This window comes from Oncorhynchus mykiss, chromosome 27, assembly GCF_013265735.2.
Source record: "Oncorhynchus mykiss isolate Arlee chromosome 27, USDA_OmykA_1.1, whole genome shotgun sequence".
NCBI lineage: Eukaryota > Metazoa > Chordata > Actinopteri > Salmoniformes > Salmonidae > Oncorhynchus > Oncorhynchus mykiss.
In genome coordinates, this window is record NC_048591.1 from 22,913,098 (window position 1) to 22,932,684 (window position 19,587).

A 19,587-nucleotide genomic window follows, 5' to 3' on the forward strand; every position below is an offset into this window, starting at 1 on the left:
CGCACAATTGGCCCAGCGTCATCCGGGCCGTCAATTGTAAGTAAGAATTTGTTCTTAACTGACTTGCCAAGTTAAATAAAGGTTACACACACACACATACACACACCAAAAAGTTATTTTGTTGGCATTCACGTATGTCCCGATTACCAGTAAAACATAATCAAAACCTATTTCTTTCACTTACTTGGTGTGTCGTTTCATTGTTCCTTTGTTCAGTCGTTTCATTCTCAACCAGGATTTCCTTGTGGATTATTTGGCCAGCCTCACAAGATCCACACCTCAGTTGCATGCATGCATGCATGCAGACCCAAACGCCGTTTGGGTCTTTGCATGTCAAAAAAGATGCAACATAACACAACATCTGTTTCAGTAGCTATAGTTAGCTAGCTAACTATAGAGCTTGGTGTCATCATCTAAAATAACCCTAATTTATAAGACAGTTCTTATTTGATTAGCCATTATAGTGGACTTTGCGATTAGCCTTCAAAATAAAAGTATGGCATTATTCTACAATTTGTATTCATTTGCATCACTGTCAATTACATACTTTTATTTTGAAGGCAAACTGCAAATGTCACTATTGTGGCTAACCCTTATTGTGGCTAACCCTTATTGTGGCTTACTTCAACAACAACAAACCCAGTGCGGTCGAGCCTCACTAGCCAGATGAAGCTAGCTGGCTGCTTATAACGTTAGCTTTGGGCAACAGGGTTAAGTTGCTGACTAGCTATTTATTTTCATGAACTGAAGTGAGTACTTTGTGAGTACTTACTCACGAAGATTCCTAAATCATTGCTAAGAATAATGAAAATGACTGCAGGTTCCACTGGTCATTGTTTTCAGGCTGGTTGTGTTGGTGCTAGCTAGGTACCAAGCTAAAACTAGCTACCCTAGAAGTTGCGGTCAAACAAATGATGCTTTATTACCAATGCGGTATTGTAAACACATCGTTCGTGGTCGGTGTTTGCTTGTTTGCAAACTTTTTTGTACAGCTTTGACAGTGCTACTGTATCTTTTTTGACACGCAAAGACACAAATGGCGTACCATAGTATGTATGTCGTGAAGCTAATAGCAGTGACGCTATTACTGTGTAACTCCGGTAGGGCAGCATCTTAAAAATAGCTCACTTGGTAGTGTGTACCGGTGCTCGACCAGTCCGCGAAAGCCAACATCACCCACGACAAAGGGTTGATTGTCAAGGGCAATGAATTCCATTATCTTGGCTTTAACGGATTTCACCTTTGAGTTGTCTCGCTGAAATGTTCTTACTCTTTCAAATGACTACTCGACTTGTTGACTGCTCGATCCACACAGCAGACATTGTGGGCTAGTTTAGGAATGCTGTGTTGCACATATAGAGCAAAATTTTACGTGGCGTAATTACGTCAGCTTTGACATCGGTTTTGCACATCGGGGCGTTAAACTAGACATCGGCCGATACCAATGTTGGCATTTTTAGCTAATATTGGCCATTTCTGATATGTTCACCGATATATCGTGCATCCCTACCTGTAACCACATGGAATTAACCCTGTAACCACGCATAATTCGCCGTTCAAAAATCCAATTAAAGCAAATTCCAACGTGAAACTATGAGATTATATTGATATGAAACCATCGACAGATGTGGAAAAGCGTCAAAAGGCCTACTTTTTTACAGTAAAGTTAACAGCATTTGAGGATATTCTAGCCTAAATGTATATTCAAATGGTGGATATGTTGAGAGGAACAACAGCATTGCTTGTTGACATGATAAGCAAAGGTCTATTTCCAATTAGCATCTCCTTCTCGCACTACTATAGAATCTCAGGGGAGTAACACAGTGTTCTGCTCCTGGGAGGCATGTAGTAGCATTATTAGCAGGCTCAGCCTCCATCCCAGCTAAAGCTTGAGGACCGTAACTCGTCACCATATCAGGAGGTGACATCACAGAGATGAGTCACACACAGCGTGTACTGTTGAGTGAGCATCACCACTGAAACCTTCAGTAACGATCTAGTATGTTCACTAAGCATTTATTACACTTCTAGCTACATGTATATGACCATCATAAACATGATTTTATAGCCAAAGTGAGACACAAAGAGAGATGCAATCACAGATTCCCAAGATAAGAAGCCTATTTATCGATACATAGGCCTATGTTTTATTATAACACACGACAATAGGGGCCATGTTTTGTAATCAAGTAGGGAAATACTGGGATTCCTGCACCTATGCACCACCAATAGATTGGGTAGGCTATAAAAACATACAAGGGTGTCTGTATACTAACTTGAACAGATTTTCACCCCACTGAATGAAGACCAGCATCCCTGAGTCGCCTCTTCTCTGATGACGTTGAGACGGGTGTTTTGCGGGTACTATTTAATGAGGCTGCCAGTTGAGGACTTGTAAGGCAAAAATAGACTACCAAGTTTCAGAAGAAAGTTATTTGTTTCTAGCCATTTTGAGCCTGTAATCGAACCCACAAATGTTGATGCTCCAGATACTCAACTAGTCTAAAGGCCAGTTTTATTGCTTCTTTAATCAGAACAACAGTTTTCAAACATGGGTTTTCTAATGATCAATTAGCCTTTTAAAATGATAAACTTGGATTAGCTAACACAACGTGCCATTGGAACACAGGAGTGATGGTTGCTGATAATGGGCCTCTGTACACCTATGTAGTTATTCCATTTAAAAATCAGCCGTTTCCAGCTACAATAGTAACTTACAACCGTAACAATGTCTACACTGTATTTCTGATCAATTTGATGTTATTTTAATGGACAAAAAATATGCTTTTCATTCAAATACAAGGACATTTCTAAGTGACCCCAAACTTTTGAACGGTAGTGTACAGTATGTGTGTCTTTCGGAGGGGGTGTGTTAAAAGCTGAAGTCAAATTTCTGTTGGACCTTGTGTGCGTGCAATTGACCAATAAAGTGATCTTAATCGTAATCTTAGGGGCTTTACTTTGTTTTGAATGAGAAGCCTTGCTGGATTCATAGCTCAGTAACATCGAAAGAGTTATCTCTGCTTGACCATCATGAGTGATATCAACCCATTGAAGTACAATTTTTTTATTCACAATCTATACTGAACAAAAATATAAAACGCAACATGTAAAGTGGCACCATGATTCATGAGCTGAAATAAAAGATCCCAGAAATGTTCCATTCGCACAAAAATATTATTTTCAAATGCTTGCATCCCTGTTAGTGAGCATTTCTCCTTTGCCAAGATAATCCCATCCACCTGATAGGTGTGGCATATCAAGAAGCTAATTAAACAGCATGATCATTACACAGGTGCACCTTGAGCTGGGCACAATAGAAGGCCACTCTAAAATGTGCTATTTTGTCACACAACACAGGTAGCGTGCAATGTCCACTAGAGCTGTTTCCTTTTAATTGAATGTTCATGACTCTACCATAAGCTGCCTCCAACATCATTTCACATCCGGCTTCTTCACCTGGGGGATTGTCTGAGGCCAGCCACCCAGACAGCTGATGAAACTGTGGCTTTGCACAACCGAAGAATTTCTGTACAAACTGTCAGAAACCGTCTCAGGGAAGCTCATCTGCAGATGGCGTTGTGTGGGCGCGCTGTTTGCCTCATGGTGACGGTAGAATTATGGCATAGGCAGGCATAAGCTACGGACAACTAACACAATTGCATTTTATTGATGGCAATTTAAATGCACAGAGATACCATGACGAAATCCTGAGGCCCATTGTTGTACCATTCATCTGCCACCATCACCTCATGTTTCAACATGATAATGCAATGCCCCATCCATGTCGCAAGGATAAGTACACAATTCCTGGAAGATGAAAATGTCCCAGTTCTTCCATGGCCTGCATACTCACCAGACATGTCACCCATTGAGCATGTTTAGGATGCTCTTGATTGAGGTGTAGGACAGTGTGTTCCAGTTCCCGCCAATATCCAGCAACTTCGCACAGCCATTGAAGGGGAGTGGTACAACATTCCACAGGCCACAGGTGGAACAGCCTGATCAACTCTATGCGAAGTAGATGTGTCTGGCTGCATGAGGCAAATGGTTGTCACACCAGATACTGACTGGTTTTCTGATCCATGCCCCTACCTTAAGGTATTTGTGACCAACAGATGCATAACTGTATTCCAAGTCATGTGAAATCGATATATTACGGCCTAATTACTTATTTTAAATTGACTGATTTCCTTATATGAACTGTAAATCTTTGAAATTGTTGTTAAAACTGCTGATAGGGCTGGACCACACAGGTGTGGATCTGGACCATAGGTTAAATGGATGCTGATGAAATGTAAGCGAGTGAAAGTAGCCACACTTGTGACAGTAGCTTAATCTCAATTTCACACAATCCTTCAGTGATGGCAAAATTTCTATTTGCGTGCAGTCGCTCTCCCGCCTACGGACGGATACTAGGCTCGAGGACCAGAGTCATGATGATGTTTGGGAGAGAAGACCAGGAGGAGAGTTACTGAGTAGCAACATATGCATTGATGTACGCACGTAAGCAGTGTCTTAAACGCTATCCATCCAATAGACACATCCATACTGTATTCTATATCAATGCAATTACTAGTGATATGACGATAAAATATAAACCTTAATGTAATGAGATTAACTTCAACCTATCACACGTGCATGCCAAATTGTTTTAGCAGAATGTAAATGCCTTGCTGGAAGGAGCAATGCTGATGGGTTGCTAGTTAGCTAACAGTTGTAAAAATTACACTTGTCCTAAGAATATGATAAAACAACCTGCTATATATATCAAATAAAGTAATGCATTTTTAACTAAGAAAATGTTTAATCGTGTACACCATGGCAGAATATGTTAACAACATCCCTAACTGCGTGGCAGCAGCTAACCAGCCAATTCACATTAAAATAGCATCTCATTCAAAAACGTTGTATTTATTGTACAATCTTCCTTCATCCATCCATCCACCTGCTACTGCCGAGGGAGGGACATGTACTGTACACAGTCCTTCAATGGATGGGGATTGTCATGGACGCACAGTCCACCTTTTTCCTGATTCGAGTATTTTATCAAATACATGGCCTGAATAGCAGCCATTAGGAAAAACAGTAACATTAGCTTAGCCATCTTACCTGTAGAGCCCACGAGAAGGAAGGCTAAAATGATATCCTTCGCGTGGATCATTGCAACTCCTTGATTAGACCACGCAAATGGCTTAATAAAGAATGTGGTCCCTGTAGGATGTGGTTGTTCTTGATATTTTCAAAAACAATACATTCCCATATTGCTAGCTATTTATTTTTTTGTATGGCAAATTGGTAGTATTTCTAGTTTATTATCGATGTAGTAACGGCAGAAGACCTGCGCCAGCACACTGTTCAACGAATGAGTGACAAAGCCACTGCCTCCATACACACATGAATTAATCCGCCCAATCTGAATCACAAGGATTTGCTGTAAAATAGTGCGCTATGCGCAGTAGTCCGTGGACCTCTTACATTTTTATTCAAAATAGGTCGAACATAAACTAAACGTCTATTCGAATCGGCATACCATTATTCAACATTTTGACGTATTCAAAATATCCATTTCAAATCAAACTACAAAGCTGCGATATGATGCTAACAGAGGGAAGATCTAGACTGACACTTTCTGAGTTCATGCACTTTATTTCTTGTAGATTTGTGTGCAGGTGTAGGCTACTGCTGCTGAGCAGACAAGGAGGATTGTCACACGTTCTCCAACAGCTACTGTTGATTTCGGGAACAACTGCTGTATTAATATAAAACATCTGTAAAAGCCTAAACATAGCAGGCATACATACAGCAGCTGAAGTTCAAGCAGATCAGATGGTTAGATAGACATATCTTATCTCTATCTGTGAAGTCAAATTCTTTCTCTTTGTCATCTCTGACAGAAAACAGAATACATCTCTTATTCCACCTCAAAATTCGTATTTCTAGACAATGCACAAGTAATACATATGAAAAAGAAAGTCAATCAATCAAATGTATTAATAAAGCCCCTTTTACATCAGCAGATGTCACAAAGTGCTATAAGTCAACTTGCTCCGTGTATTGTTGTCAAATCAAATTGATTAATTGATATGCTAGTGAAAGGTTTGGTCACGCCATCATCATGAACCTTGTTATCACTATGTATCACAGGAAGAACAGGTATAATTGAAGGATAAGATTCCCTGTGATCTCAGAGCTGCGATATCTGCACATGTATCAGTTAGCAGGAGTTAGCGATGGTGTTGTCAGACAGTGGAGTCATTGTCCTGGGAGTCGTCCTGCGGGGCATAGAGGGCCCCTTTGTACAGGCCTGATATTAATCTGGGAAGGCAGAGAACTGGAGGAGACTGCTTGTGTCTCACATACACACACACACTGACGTGCATGCACACACAAACACAAACGCAATTCTCCTAAGTCTTTAAAGGAAATGAGAAGCTGGTATCACTGCAACTGGCTTGTTATTACCATCAAATTAGAGATGTCGTATCTAGCTCAAGGAGTTATATATGTTTATGTCATTAGAGGTTATACTATGTATTTTCATGTTAAAGTGTCTAATGTTCCATTATTAAAGTGGCTAGTGATTACAAGTCTATGTATATAGGGAAGCAGCTTTTAAGCTGCAGGGTTATGTAACCGGGTGGAAGCTACCTACTGATAACCCTTACCAGAGCTATCACCCCAGTCGACAGAGGGCTCTTCGTTACACTACATAGTTGGCCAGTGTTTCACTGGTCAGCCATAATGATGCCAAACATGTCATCACCTTTGCTCCTATCTAGCATGTTTGGGGTTGTTGTGTAAAGTACAGTTCAGACATTCTGTGAATGCTTTACATCTTACCAGAGCTATTGTATCCGTTGGTAAGATGACGTCTTAGAAGACAGAGCATGGGTTTGTCTTTATGAATGCTGTGTGAAAGGGTCAGTGCCAGGGCCCGTATTCATAAAGCGTCGTAAGTATGAGTACTAATCTAGGATCAGTTGGCCTTTTAGATCATGATGAATAAGATTACATGGACAAGGGAGACCTGATCCTAGATCAGCACTCTTACATTTGAATACGGGCCCAGGGCTGTAGATAGACCTCTATGGAACCAATCTGCTCTATCCTACATTGATAATGAATGTTGCCCAAAATACTTGCACACAAGCTTGGCTCCCATGACACAGTTAATGCAGAGGTTAAAAGCATGCATTACAGTTTGATCCGGAACTGGTGAAGTAGCTTGGATATTATTTTGAGAGATTACTGATAACCCTATGGTACTTCGATGTGAAATCATCAACTGGTGTGGTCTGCCCTGCGCATGTTTTCATTACATGAAATCTACATGGGAAACATTGAACAAATCTGGCAAAACAGAGAGATGATTAAGTTGATCTTTCAGTGCCTAGATGACCTGTTCTCTCAGCAGCTTTGAGCATCTCATGTTTTTATGAGCTTCTTTGTATTAGTTTATTTTCTGGTACTGTGTTAATATGCCCATAGCTTAATGCAATGATTGTGACCTCATCACGCCCATGGTCCCGACATCCTATGTCCTTCTCCAAATACAGTGCCCTACTTTGTAAGCTACACCAAACAGTAGACTGCCACTATGATTGTCATTGTTGTTTGTTATATCTTAATATAATCTTAATATCTTAAAGCAATGTAGCTAGCTACCTATGAGACATCTGAAGGCAATTCAACTGAAACTATATCACCCTTCATCCACTCTCTTGTTTGTGTCTGAATTCTGTGTTTCATCCTAATTAAAACTCGTAAGAATATGACAGGCCTTGCACAGGAAGAATCAGAGGACAGAGGCACCGAGGAACTACTATTGAGCCTGCTTCTCACTCGACTCAACAGCACTTAGATATAATTTTGAGTATCTGCTACCATCTAGTGGTAGTATAATGCCACAGATGTTGTTGCAGAAAATAAACATGTCGAGAATCTCGGATTCTATGGAAGTCCAGAGATGACATATAAACAAAACGATTCCCTTGTAATGTCGAGATCATGACCCATTTATCTCATGATCACTACATAACAAAAGTTGTCATCAGCCATTCATTTGTTCAGGACGGTAGGTAGCCTAATGGTTAGAGCGTTGTCTGGCAATTGCCTGGCGTTGCCTGTTTCCAAGGCTGTGTGCCACCACCAAGACCACAGCCAATCACATGCAAGGCACATCGCAGCTATTGTGAGCTAGCTAGGTAGTCTTGTTGGCTAGTTAGCTAGCAAGCTAGCTTGAAATCTATACTGGTTGTTTGCATAACGGTTATGTGTCACTTTGTATTTTGTGGATAATATTTGCATTCACAGTGGGTGAGCTCAATTTCTGACAGGATGATAAGATTACATTTCAGCCTTCAATTTCAGGATGCTTGCAGGCTGTTTCGTAGGTAAGGCTCCTTGCAGGCAGATTAGCTGTCAGAGTGCTTTATTGGCAGATGTGTATATGATCCAGGGGGTAAACTCTATTCCTGGAAGGCTGATCAAATTCAATAGCAGCTTCAAAAAACTGATGTCAGGATGCTGCCTTTTAGGCTGTTTCATAGGTAAAGCTCCTTGCAGTAGGCAGCATCCTGATTTATCCACCTCTGAGGCTGCTATTGAGTCTGATCCATCTGCCAGGAATAGATCACACCCTCTCTTGATCATATACATAATGCACTGAGTCCTAATCTGCATGCAAGGAGCTTTACATATGAAACATCCTACAAGGCAGCATGGTGAATTATCAGCCTCTGAGGCTGCTATTGAATCTGATCTGCCTGTCAGGAATGGAGCTCACCCACTGTAAATTATATACATATCAGTGAAGCAAGCAAACAGCCAGAATAGATAACAAGACTATAACGAACTAGCTAGCTCGCTCACTCACAAGATTTACCAAGTTAGCTGAGTTGTTGCTTGCATGCGATTGGCAGTGGTCTTGGGAGTGGCACACAGCCTGGGAGACTGGTTTGCCCGTCAAGCATTGTCAAGGCTTAAATGCCCCACAAGAGCTTAGCTGTCCCATGAACTCTTAGCTCAAGGTAGGGGACATTTAGCTTGCTAACATTCTAACTTATAAACTGATAAATACAAATGAATGCCTAATGTTAACATGAAATGTACCATCCCTTAGTGTAGCAATCAATAAAACGTATGTGCTAATCTACTGTGGTCTCAGCTGCCTCAGCCATACTGTCGATCTATCATCAGTACATCCAGTAAAGTTTATATTGTGAGCTCGACAAAACAACTTTTGTCATGTTATGTAGTGACCGTGAGATAAATAATTAGTGATCTCGACATAACAAGGGAATTGTTTTTTTATGTCCTCTCTGGGCTTCCATAGGATTCAGCAGGGATCTACAATGTTCCTGCAATGCTGCCTTGATGTCTTTTGGGGGCAGCAACTGTCTACATTTTTATTATAGAAAACTGATAGGTTTCAATGATAAATACAAGGTACATTTAGGACAGTCCTGAGACAGAGACATCCATAGACAAATATACTGTAGACCCACCCACTGTAACAGCCCTGCTGTCTTGAAAGATAGTGGTTCCATGTACTTTCTCCATTACCATGCATTAAATCTTTACTTTTTCTTTCACGTTGTTGTCTGATCTCATCTCTGGTTCTACACTTTACCCCTGGATCTGAAAAATCCCAACAAAATGAACATCCACTTCTGTCTGACACCCACACACACACACGTGAGAGAGAGTGAGAGACAAAATGGCACTCTAAATAAGAGAGACTAAAAAGCTTACCTTCTGATAATGCATTCTATTTTCCATTTAATAAATGACACACTCTGTTTGAAACAACCTTGCAATCTTATCATGCTTTACAAAAAAATAATTACTTTGGAGTGACAAATGAATGAGCGAGAGAGACTGCTACTGAATTAACTGGCAGCATTGATTTGGTCTGAAAACAAAACAATAAAACACATGACACCATCATAGGGTCCATAAATTAAAAAGCTAATGAAAATGTGCATTGTTTTCATCCAATTACTAATCAGTGGAATATGAAGAGACATAACTGCTGTTCGTTGACAAGTCTACCTCAGATTATCAAGAGTGTAGCCAAGATTAAATTCAATATAAAGGTTTCTCTGATACAAAAATACACTTAGTGCATTGTCCCCTTACAACAAGAACAATGTCATTATATAAAAAATAATTTCTTAATTTCTCTCTCACGTTTCCATATGTAGTATCCTCATAATGATATATGCAATTTAGCAGACATTTTAACACATGGGTGGCCGCTTGAAGTGAACATCAAACCCTGGCAGTGCAAGCACCATGCTCTACCAACTGAGCCATACAGGACAACTTACTGCGAGTGCCTCTGAATCAAACACACTCATACAGTACAAACACTCTTACCACACAATCATAGTCACTCACTCACACAGCAGCAGCCATACCAGAGGAGAAAAAAAAGTAATTCTTTGCCACTCGATTATTGTGATGGATAACTGAAATATAAATCCAAATTACACTAACTGAAATACAGATCCAAATTACAATCTGATAATGACATAAAATGGCGTCATCACAGCTGTGTTGTTTGAACAGGTGGTGAAGAACTGCCTAGCATCGTAAATCTGTCAAAACATAAGCATCCAAATGATCCGATCTAGCTGGATGAAGGACATAACAGACATTATTGATTAACGGACAATGCAGTGGAGTTTATCTTTTTTTTTTTTGGTGAGATGCGACAGTCCTCAGAAATATGGTATTTGTACTCAGTATTCATAGCTAATGTGCAATGTCATTATGTTTGTTTCACGTCTTCAATCTCTCTAGAATGTTGTCTGGGATTGTCAGTTTATTCCTGATGTATGACAAGCCACTCACTTAATTTAAATTCATCTCTTTGTTTTAATGTTTCTCATGTTGATTCATGCTCAGCAGGTATTTTTGTTTGCTGATTGCTTATTCTTACATTGCAAATACTGGTAATTCATTCACAAACGTCGAGACACAGCCAGGTGTGTCATGCACCCAAAAATCTGAGGGGGCACTAAGTGCGTGAATTGGGGAATTTTGCATTTTTCAAACACATGAAACAGCTTTTTCTTGCAATCTAGAGCTGTAATCAATTGCTTAATTCTATCTAAAAATATATATACACTGCTCAAAAAAATAAAGGGAACACTTAAACAACACAATGTAACTCCAAGTCAATCACACTTCTGTGAAATCAAACTGTCCACTTAGGAAGCAACACTGATTGACAATACATTTCACGTGCTGTTGTGCAAATGGAAAAGACAACAGGTGGAAATTATAGGCAATTAGCAAGACACCCCCAATAAAGGAGTGGTTCTGCAGGTGGTGACCACAGACCACTTCTCAGTTCCTATGCTTCCTGGCTGATGTTTTGGTCACTTTTGAATGCTGGCGGTGCTTTCACTCGAGTAGTAGCATGAGACGGAGTCTACAACCCACACAAGTGGCTCAAGTAGTGCAGCTCATCCAGGATGGGACATCAATGCGAGCTGTGGCAAGAAGGTTTGCTGTGTCTGTCAGCGTAGTGTCCAGAGCATGGAGGCGCTACCAGGAGACAGGCCAGTACATCAGGAGATGTGGAGGAGGCCGTAGGAGGGCAACTACTCAGCAGCAGGACCACTACCTCCGCCTTTGTGCAAGGAGGAGCAGGAGGAGCACAACCAGAGCCCTGCAAAATGACCTCCAGCAGGACACAAATCAAATCAAATCAAATCAAATCAAATTTTATTTGTCACATACACATGGTTAGCAGATGTTAATGCGAGTGTAGCGAAATGCTTGTGCTTCTAGTTCCGACAATGCAGTAATAACAAGTAATCTAACTAACAATTCCAGAACTACTGTCTTGTACACAGTGTAAGGGGATAAAGAATATGTACATAAGGATATATGAATGAGTGAAGGTACAGAGCAGCATAGGCAAGATACAGTAGATGGTATCGGGTACAGTATGTACAAATGAGATGAGTATGTAAACAAAGTGGCATAGTATAGTATAAAGTGGCTAGTGATACATGTATTACATAAGGATACCGTCGATGATATAGAGTACAGTATATACGTATGCATATGAGATGAATAATGTAGGGTAAGTAACATTTATATAAGGTAGCATTGTTTAAAGTGGCTAGTGATATATTTACATCATTTCCCATCAATTCCCATTATTAAAGTGGCTGGAGTTGAGTCAGTGTCAGTGTGTTGGCAGCAGCCACTCAGTGTTAGTGGTGGCTGTTTAACAGTCTGATGGCCTTGAGATAGAAGCTGTTTTTCAGTCTCTCGGTCCCAGCTTTGATGCACCTGTACTGACCTCGCCTTCTGGATGATAGCGGGGTGAACAGGCAGTGGCTCGGGTGGTTGATGTCCTTGATGATCTTTATGGCCTTCCTGTGACATCGGGTGGTGTAGGTGTCCTGGAGGGCAGGTAGTTTGCCCCCGGTGATGCGTTGTGCAGACCTCACTACCCTCTGGAGAGCCTTACGGTTGAGGGCGGTGCAGTTGCCATACCAGGCGGTGATACAGCCCGCCAGGATGCTCTCGATTGTGCATCTGTAGAAGTTTGTGAGTGCTTTTGGTGACAAGCCAAATTTCTTCAGCCTCCTGAGGTTGAAGAGGCGCTGCTGCGCCTTCTTCACGATGCTGTCTGTGTGAGTGGACCAATTCAGTTTGTCTGTGATGTGTATGCCGAGGAACTTAAAACTTGCTACCCTCTCCACTACTGTTCCATCGATGTGGATAGGGGGGTGTTCCCTCTGCTGTTTCCTGAAGTCCACAATCATCTCCTTAGTTTTGTTGACGTTGAGTGTGAGGTTGTTTTCCTGACACCACACTCAAATGTGCATGTGTCTGCTCAAACTCCATGCTCAAACTCCATGAGGGTGGTATGAGGGCCCGACGTCCACAGATGGGGGTTGTGCTTACAGCCCAACACCGTGCAGGACGTTTGGCATTGGCCAGAGAATACCAAGATTGGCAAATTCGCAACTGGCGCCCTGTGCTCTTCACAGATGAAAGCAGGTTCACACTGAGCACATGTGACAGACGTGACAGAGTCTGGAGACGCCGTGGAGAACATTCTGCTGCCTGCAACATCCTCCAGCATGACCGGTTTGGCGGTGGGTCAGTCATTTCAAATCAAATCAAATGTATTTATATAGCGCTTCGTACATCAGCTGATATCTCAAAGTGCTGTACAGAAACCCAGCCTAAAACCCCAAACAGCAAGCAACGCAGGTGTAGAAGCACAGTGGCTAGGAAAAACTCCCTAGAAAGGCCAGAACCTAGGAAGAAACCTAGAGAGGAACCAGGCTATGTGGGGTGGCCAGTCCTCTTCTGGCTGTGCCGGGTGGAGATTATAACAGAACATGGCCAAGATGTTCAAATGTTCATAAATGACCAGCATGGTCCAATAATAATAAGGCAGAACAGTTGAAACTGGAGCAGCAGCACGGCCAGGTGGACTGGGGACAGCAAGGAGTCATCATGTTAGGTAGTCCTGGGGCATGGTCCTAGGGCTCAGGTCCTCTGAGAGAGAGAAAGAAAGAGAGAAAGAGAGAATTAGAAAAAGCACATTTAAATTCACACAGGACACCGAATAGGACAAGAGAAGTACTCCAGATATAACAAACTGACCCTAGCCCCCCGACACATAAACTACTGCAGCATAAATACTGGAGGCTGAGACAGGAGGGGTCAGGAGACACTGTGGCCCCATCCGAGGACACCCCCTGGACAGGGCCAAACAGGAAGGATATAACCCCACCCACTTTGCCAAAGCACAGCCCCCACACCACTAGAGGGATATCTTCAACCACCAACTTACCATCCTGAGACAAGGCTGAGTATAGCCCACAAAGATCTCCGCCATGGCACAACCCAAGGGGGGGCGCCAACCCAGACAGGATGACCACATCAGTGAATCAACCCACTCAGGTGACGCACCCCTTCCAGGGACGGCATGAGAGAGCCCCAGTAAGCCAGTGACTCAGCCCCTGTAATAGGGGTAGAGGCAGAGAATACCAGTGGAAAGAGGGGAACCGGCCAGGCAGAGACAGCAAGGGCGGTTCGTTGCTCCAGAGCCTTTCCGTTCACCTTCCCACTCCTGGGCCAGACTACACTCAATCCTATGACCGACTGAAGAGATAAGTCTTCAGTAAAGACTTAAAGGTTGAGACCGAGTTTGCATCTCTGACATGGGTAGGCAGACTGTTCCATAAAAATTGAGCTCTATAGGAGAAAGCCCTGCCTCCAGCTGTTTGCTTAGAAATTCTAGGGACTATTAGGAGGCCTGTGTCTTGTGACCGTAGCGTACGTGCAGGTATGTACGGCAGGACCAAATCAGAGAGATAGGTAGGAGCAAACCCATGTAATGCTTTGTAGGTTAGCAGTAAAACCTTGAAATCAGCCCTTGCCATGACAGGAAGCCAGTGTAGGGAGGCTAGCACTGGAGTAATATGATCAAATTTTTGGGTTCTAGTCAGGATTCTAGCAGCCGTATTTAGCACTAACTGAAGTTTATTTTGTGCTTTATCCGGGTAGCCGTAAAGTAGAGCATTGCAGTAGTCTAACCTAGAAGTGACAAAAGCATGGATTCATTTTTCTGCATCATTTTCATTTTTGGACAGAAAGTTTCTGATTTTTGCAATGTTACGTAGATGGAAAAAAGCTGTCCTTGAAATGGTCTTGATATGTTCTTCAAAAAAGAGATCAGGGTCCAGAGTAACGCCGAGGTCCTTCACAGCATTTCGTATACATTGTTTGTCTTCAGGAAGGCAGTGAGTTGCTGCGCAACAGCCTTTTCTAAAATTTTTGAGAGGAATGGAAGATTCGATATAGGCCGATAGTTTTTTATATTTTCTGGGTCAAGGTTTGGCTTTTTCAAGAGAGGCTTTATTACTGCCACTTTTAGTGAGTTTGGTACACATCCGGTGGATAGAGAGCCGTTTATTATGTTCAACATAGAAGGGCCAAGCACAGGAAGCAGCTCTTTCAGTAGTTTAGTTGGAATAGGGTCCAGTATGCAGCTTGAAGGTTTAGAGGCCATGATTATTTTCCTCATTGTGTCAAGAGATATAGTACTAAAACACTTGAGCGTCTCTCTTGATCCTAGGTCCTGGCAGAGTTGTGCAGACTCAGGACAACTGAGCTTTGAAGGAATACGCAGATTTAAAGAGGAGTCCATAATTTGCTTTCTAATAATCATAATCTTTTCCTCAAAGAAGTTCATGAATTTATCACTGCTAAAGTGAAAGCCATCCTCTCTTGGGGAATGCTGCTTTTTAGTTAGCTTTGCGACAGTATCAAAAAGGAATTTCGGATTGTTCTTATTTTCCTCAATTAAGTTAGAAAAATAGGATGATCGAGCAGCAGTAAGGGTTCTTCGGTACTGCACGGTACTGTCTTTCCAAGCTAGTCGGAAGACTTCCAGTTTGGTGTGGCGCCATTTCTGTTCCAATTTTCTGGAAGCTTGCTTCAGAGCTCGGGTATTTTCTGTGTACCAGGGAGCTAGTTTCTTATGAGAAATGTTTTTAGTTTTTAGGGGTGCAACTGCATCTAGGGTATTGCGCAAGGTTAAATTGAGTTCCTCAGTTAGGTGGTTAACTGATTTTTGTCCTCTGGCGTCCGTGGGTAGACAGAGGGAATCTGGAAGGACATCAAGGAATCTTTGTGTTGTCTGTGAATTTATAGCACGACGTTGGATGTTCCTTGGTTGGGGTCTGAGCAGATTATTTGTTGCAATTGCAAACGTAATAAAATGGTGGTCCGATAGTCCAGGATTATGAGGAAAAACATTAAGATCCACAACATTTATTCCATGGGACAAAACTAGGTCCAGAGTATGACTGTGACAGTGAGTGGGTCCAGAGACATGTTGGACAAAACCCACTGAGTCGATGATGAAAGCCTTTTGGAGTGGGTCTGTGGACTTTTCCATGTGAATATTAAAGTCACCAAAGATTAGAATATTATCTGCTATGACTACAAGGTCCGACAGGAATTCAGGGAACTCAATGAGGAATGCTGTATATGGCCCAGGAGGCCTGTAAACAGTAGCTATAAAAAGTGATTGAGTAGGCTGCATAGATTTCATGACTAGAAGCTCAAAAGACGAAAACGTCATTTTTGGGGGGGTAAATTGAAATTTGCTATCGTAAATGTTAGCAACACCTCCGCCTTTGCGGGATGCACGGGGGATACGGTCACTAGTGTAGCCAGGAGGTGAGGCCTCATTTAACACAGTAAATTAATCAGGCTTAAGCCATGTTTCAGTCAGGCCAATCACATCAAGATTATGATCAGTGATTAGTTAATTGACTAGAATTGCCTTTGAAGTAAGAGATCTAACATTAAGTAGCCCTATTTTGAGATGTGAGGTATCATGATCTCTTTCAATAATGACAGGAATGGAGGTGGTCTTTATCCTAGTGAGATTGCTAAGGCGAACACCGCCATGTTTAGTTTTGCCCAACCTAGGTCGAGGCACAGACACGGTCTCAATGGTGATAGCTGAGCTGACTACACTGACTGTGCTAGTGGCAGACTCCACTATGCTGGCAGGCTGGCTAACAGCCTGCTGCCTGGCCTGCACCCTATTTCATTGTGGAGCTAGAGGAGTTAGAGCCCTGTCTTTGTTGGTAGATAAGATGAGAGCACCCCGCCAGCTAGGATGGAGTCCGTCACTCCTCAGCAGGTCAGGCTTGGTCCTGTTTGTGGGTGAGTCCCAGAAAGAGGGCCAATTATCTCCAAATTCTATCTTTTGGGAGGGGCAGAAAACAGTTTTCAACCAGCGATTGAGTTGTGAGACTCTGCTGTAGAGCTCATCACTCCCCCTAACTGGGAGGAGGCCAGAGACAATTACTCGATGCCGACACATCTTTCTAGCTGATTTACACGCAGAAGCTATGTTGCGCTTGGTGATCTCTGACTGTTTCATCCTAACATCGTTGGTGCCGACGTGGATAACAATATCTCTATACTCTCTACACTCGCCAGTTTTAGCTTTAGCCAGCACCATCTTCAGATTAGCCTTAACGTCTGTAGCCCTGCCCCCTGGTAAACAGTGTATGATCGCTGGATGATTCGTTTTAAGTCTAATACTGCGGGTAATGGAGTCGCCAATGACTAGAGTTTTCAATTTGTCAGAGCTAATGGTGGGAAGCTTCGGCGTCTCAGACCCCGTAACGGGAGGAGTAGAGACCAGAGAAGACTCGGCCTCTGACTCCGTCTCGCTGCTTAATGGGGAAAACCGGTTGAAAGTTTCTGTCGGCTGAATGAGCGACACCGGTTGAGCATTCCTACAGCATTTCCTTCCAGAAACCGTGAGAAAGTTGTCCGGCTGCGGGGACTGTGCCAGGGGATTTATACTACTATCTGTACTTACTGGTGGCTTACTGGTACTTACCCTTGCCTAACGATTGCGTCTGAAGCTGGGCTTGTAGCACAGCTATCCTCGCCGTAAGGCGATCATTCTCCTGTATATTATGAGTACAGCGACTGCAATTAGAAGGCATCATGTTAATGTTACTACTTAGCTTCGGCTGTTGGAGGTCCTGTCGAACCGTGTCCAGATAAAGCGTCCGGAGTGAAAAAGTTGAGGGAAAAAACAAAAATATAAACGGTAATTAAAAAGTAAAAACCGTAAAGTTGTCAGGTAGCAAAATAGGTTGGCAACAAAACGCACAGCAACTCGTAAACAAGTCTGCTGGTGTGGGGTGGCATTTCTTTGGGGGGCCGCACAGCGCTCCATGTGCTCCTCTTCACACATCCCATTATGTGCTTGCAAGTGTTGTTGCATTTATTCTCAAAAGAGAATATGTGTTTTCAAATCTTTTTTGCAACTACAAAACTGATTATACAGGTGCAACTCATATTTTACATGTGCAAATAGTACTTTACATGCTTGTACACTTATTGCACTATTTTACATTCATACTATGGTAGCTATTCTAACTTGATTGACATCAAAACTATGAAATAACACATATGGAATCATGTAGTAACCGAAAAAAGTGTTAAACAAATCAAAATATATGTTATATTTCAGAATCTTCAGAGTACCCTTTGCCTTGATGACAGCTTTGCACAATCTTGGCATTATCTCAACCAGCTTCATGAGGTAGTCAACTGGAATGCATTTCAATTAACAGGTTGGCCTTGTTAAATGTGTTAATTTGTGGAATTTCTTTCCTTCCTAATGCGTTTGATCAGTTGTGTTGTGAAAAGTTAGGGAGGGGTATACAGAAGCCCTATTTGGTAAAAGACAAACGTCCATATTATGGCAAGAAGAGCTCAAATAAGCAAAGAGAAACAACAGTCCATCATTACTTTAAGACATGAAGGTCAGTCAATATGGGAAATCTCAAGAACTTTGAAAGTTTCTTCAAGCGCAGTCACAAAAACCATCTAGCGCTATGATGAAGCTGGCTCTCATGAGGACTGCCACAGGAAATGAAGACCCAGAGTTACCTCTGCTGCAGAGGACAAGTTCATTAGAGTTACCAGCCTCAGATTGCAGCCCAAATAAATGCTTCACAGAGTTCAAGTAACAGGCACATCTCAACATCAACTGTTCAGAAGAGTCGGCGTGAATCAGGCCTTCGTGGTTGAATTGCTGCAAAGAAACCACTACTAAAGGCCACCAATAAGAAGAAGACACTTGCTTGGGCCAAGAAACACGAACAATGGACATTAGACCTGTGGAAATCTGTCCTGTGGACTGATGAGTCCAAATTTGAGATTTTTGGTTCCAACACAGAGATGCAGAGTAGGTGAACGGATGAACTCTGCATGTATGGTTCCCACTGTGATGGTATGGGAGTGCTTTGCTGGTGACACTGTCTGTGATTTATTTAGAATTCAAGGCACACGTAACCAGCATGGCTACCACAGCATTCTACAGCAATACGCCATTCCATCTGGTTTGCGCTTAGTGGGACTATCATTTGTTTTTCAACAGGACAATGACCCAAAACACGCCTTCAGGCTGTGTAAGGGCTATTTGACCACAATCACCCGACCTCAACCCAATTGAGATGGTTAAGGATGAGTTGGACCACAGAGTGAAGGAATAGCAGCCAACAAATGCTCAGCAAATGTAGGAACTCCTTCAAGACTGTTGGAAAAGCATTCCTCATGAAGTTGGTTGAGAGAATGCCAAGAGTGTGCAAAATGGTTATCAAGGCGAAGGGTGGCTACTTTGAAGAATCTAAGATCTAAAATACACTTTCTTGGTTACTACATGATTACATGTGTTATTTCATCGTGTTGATGTCTTCACTATTATTCTACAATGTAGAAAATAAAATAAAAATAAAGAAAAACCCTTGAATGAGTAGGTGTGTCCAAACTGTTGACTGGTACTGTATGTATTCTTTAACAGGACAAATGTGAGGGGGTGCCCTTTTGCCCCCTATGGGCATGATGCCTTTGGCCACAGCTACATGCTTGCTCTTGAATTGTATTTACCAAAATCTTAAAGCAACCTTTCACATTTGTAGCAACCACTGTATCAACATTTCATCTCTATGGATAAGATAGCAGATGGGATTGCAGAGTAGGTGGCAATTATATCTG

General features: G+C 42.1%; 1 protein-coding gene across 12 annotated transcripts in view; it reads right to left on the reverse strand.

The window, feature by feature from the left end:
- ncam1b (neural cell adhesion molecule 1b) overlaps positions 1 to 5,393 on the reverse strand; it is a 107,824-nt gene extending 102,431 nt beyond the window's left edge. For 4 of the 12 annotated variants that reach the window (XM_021588056.2, XM_036964747.1, XM_021588052.2 and 1 more), the window contains exon 1: positions 5,113 to 5,393. In XM_021588056.2, the coding sequence (XP_021443731.1) occupies positions 5,113 to 5,164 (52 nt within the window). In that variant the 5' untranslated portion in view covers positions 5,165 to 5,393. The remainder of the gene's footprint in view (positions 1 to 5,112) is intronic. The other 8 variants (XM_036964748.1, XM_036964749.1, XM_036964750.1 and 5 more) reach the window with 4 other exon arrangements.
- Positions 5,394 to 19,587: the final 14,194 nt, after the last annotated feature.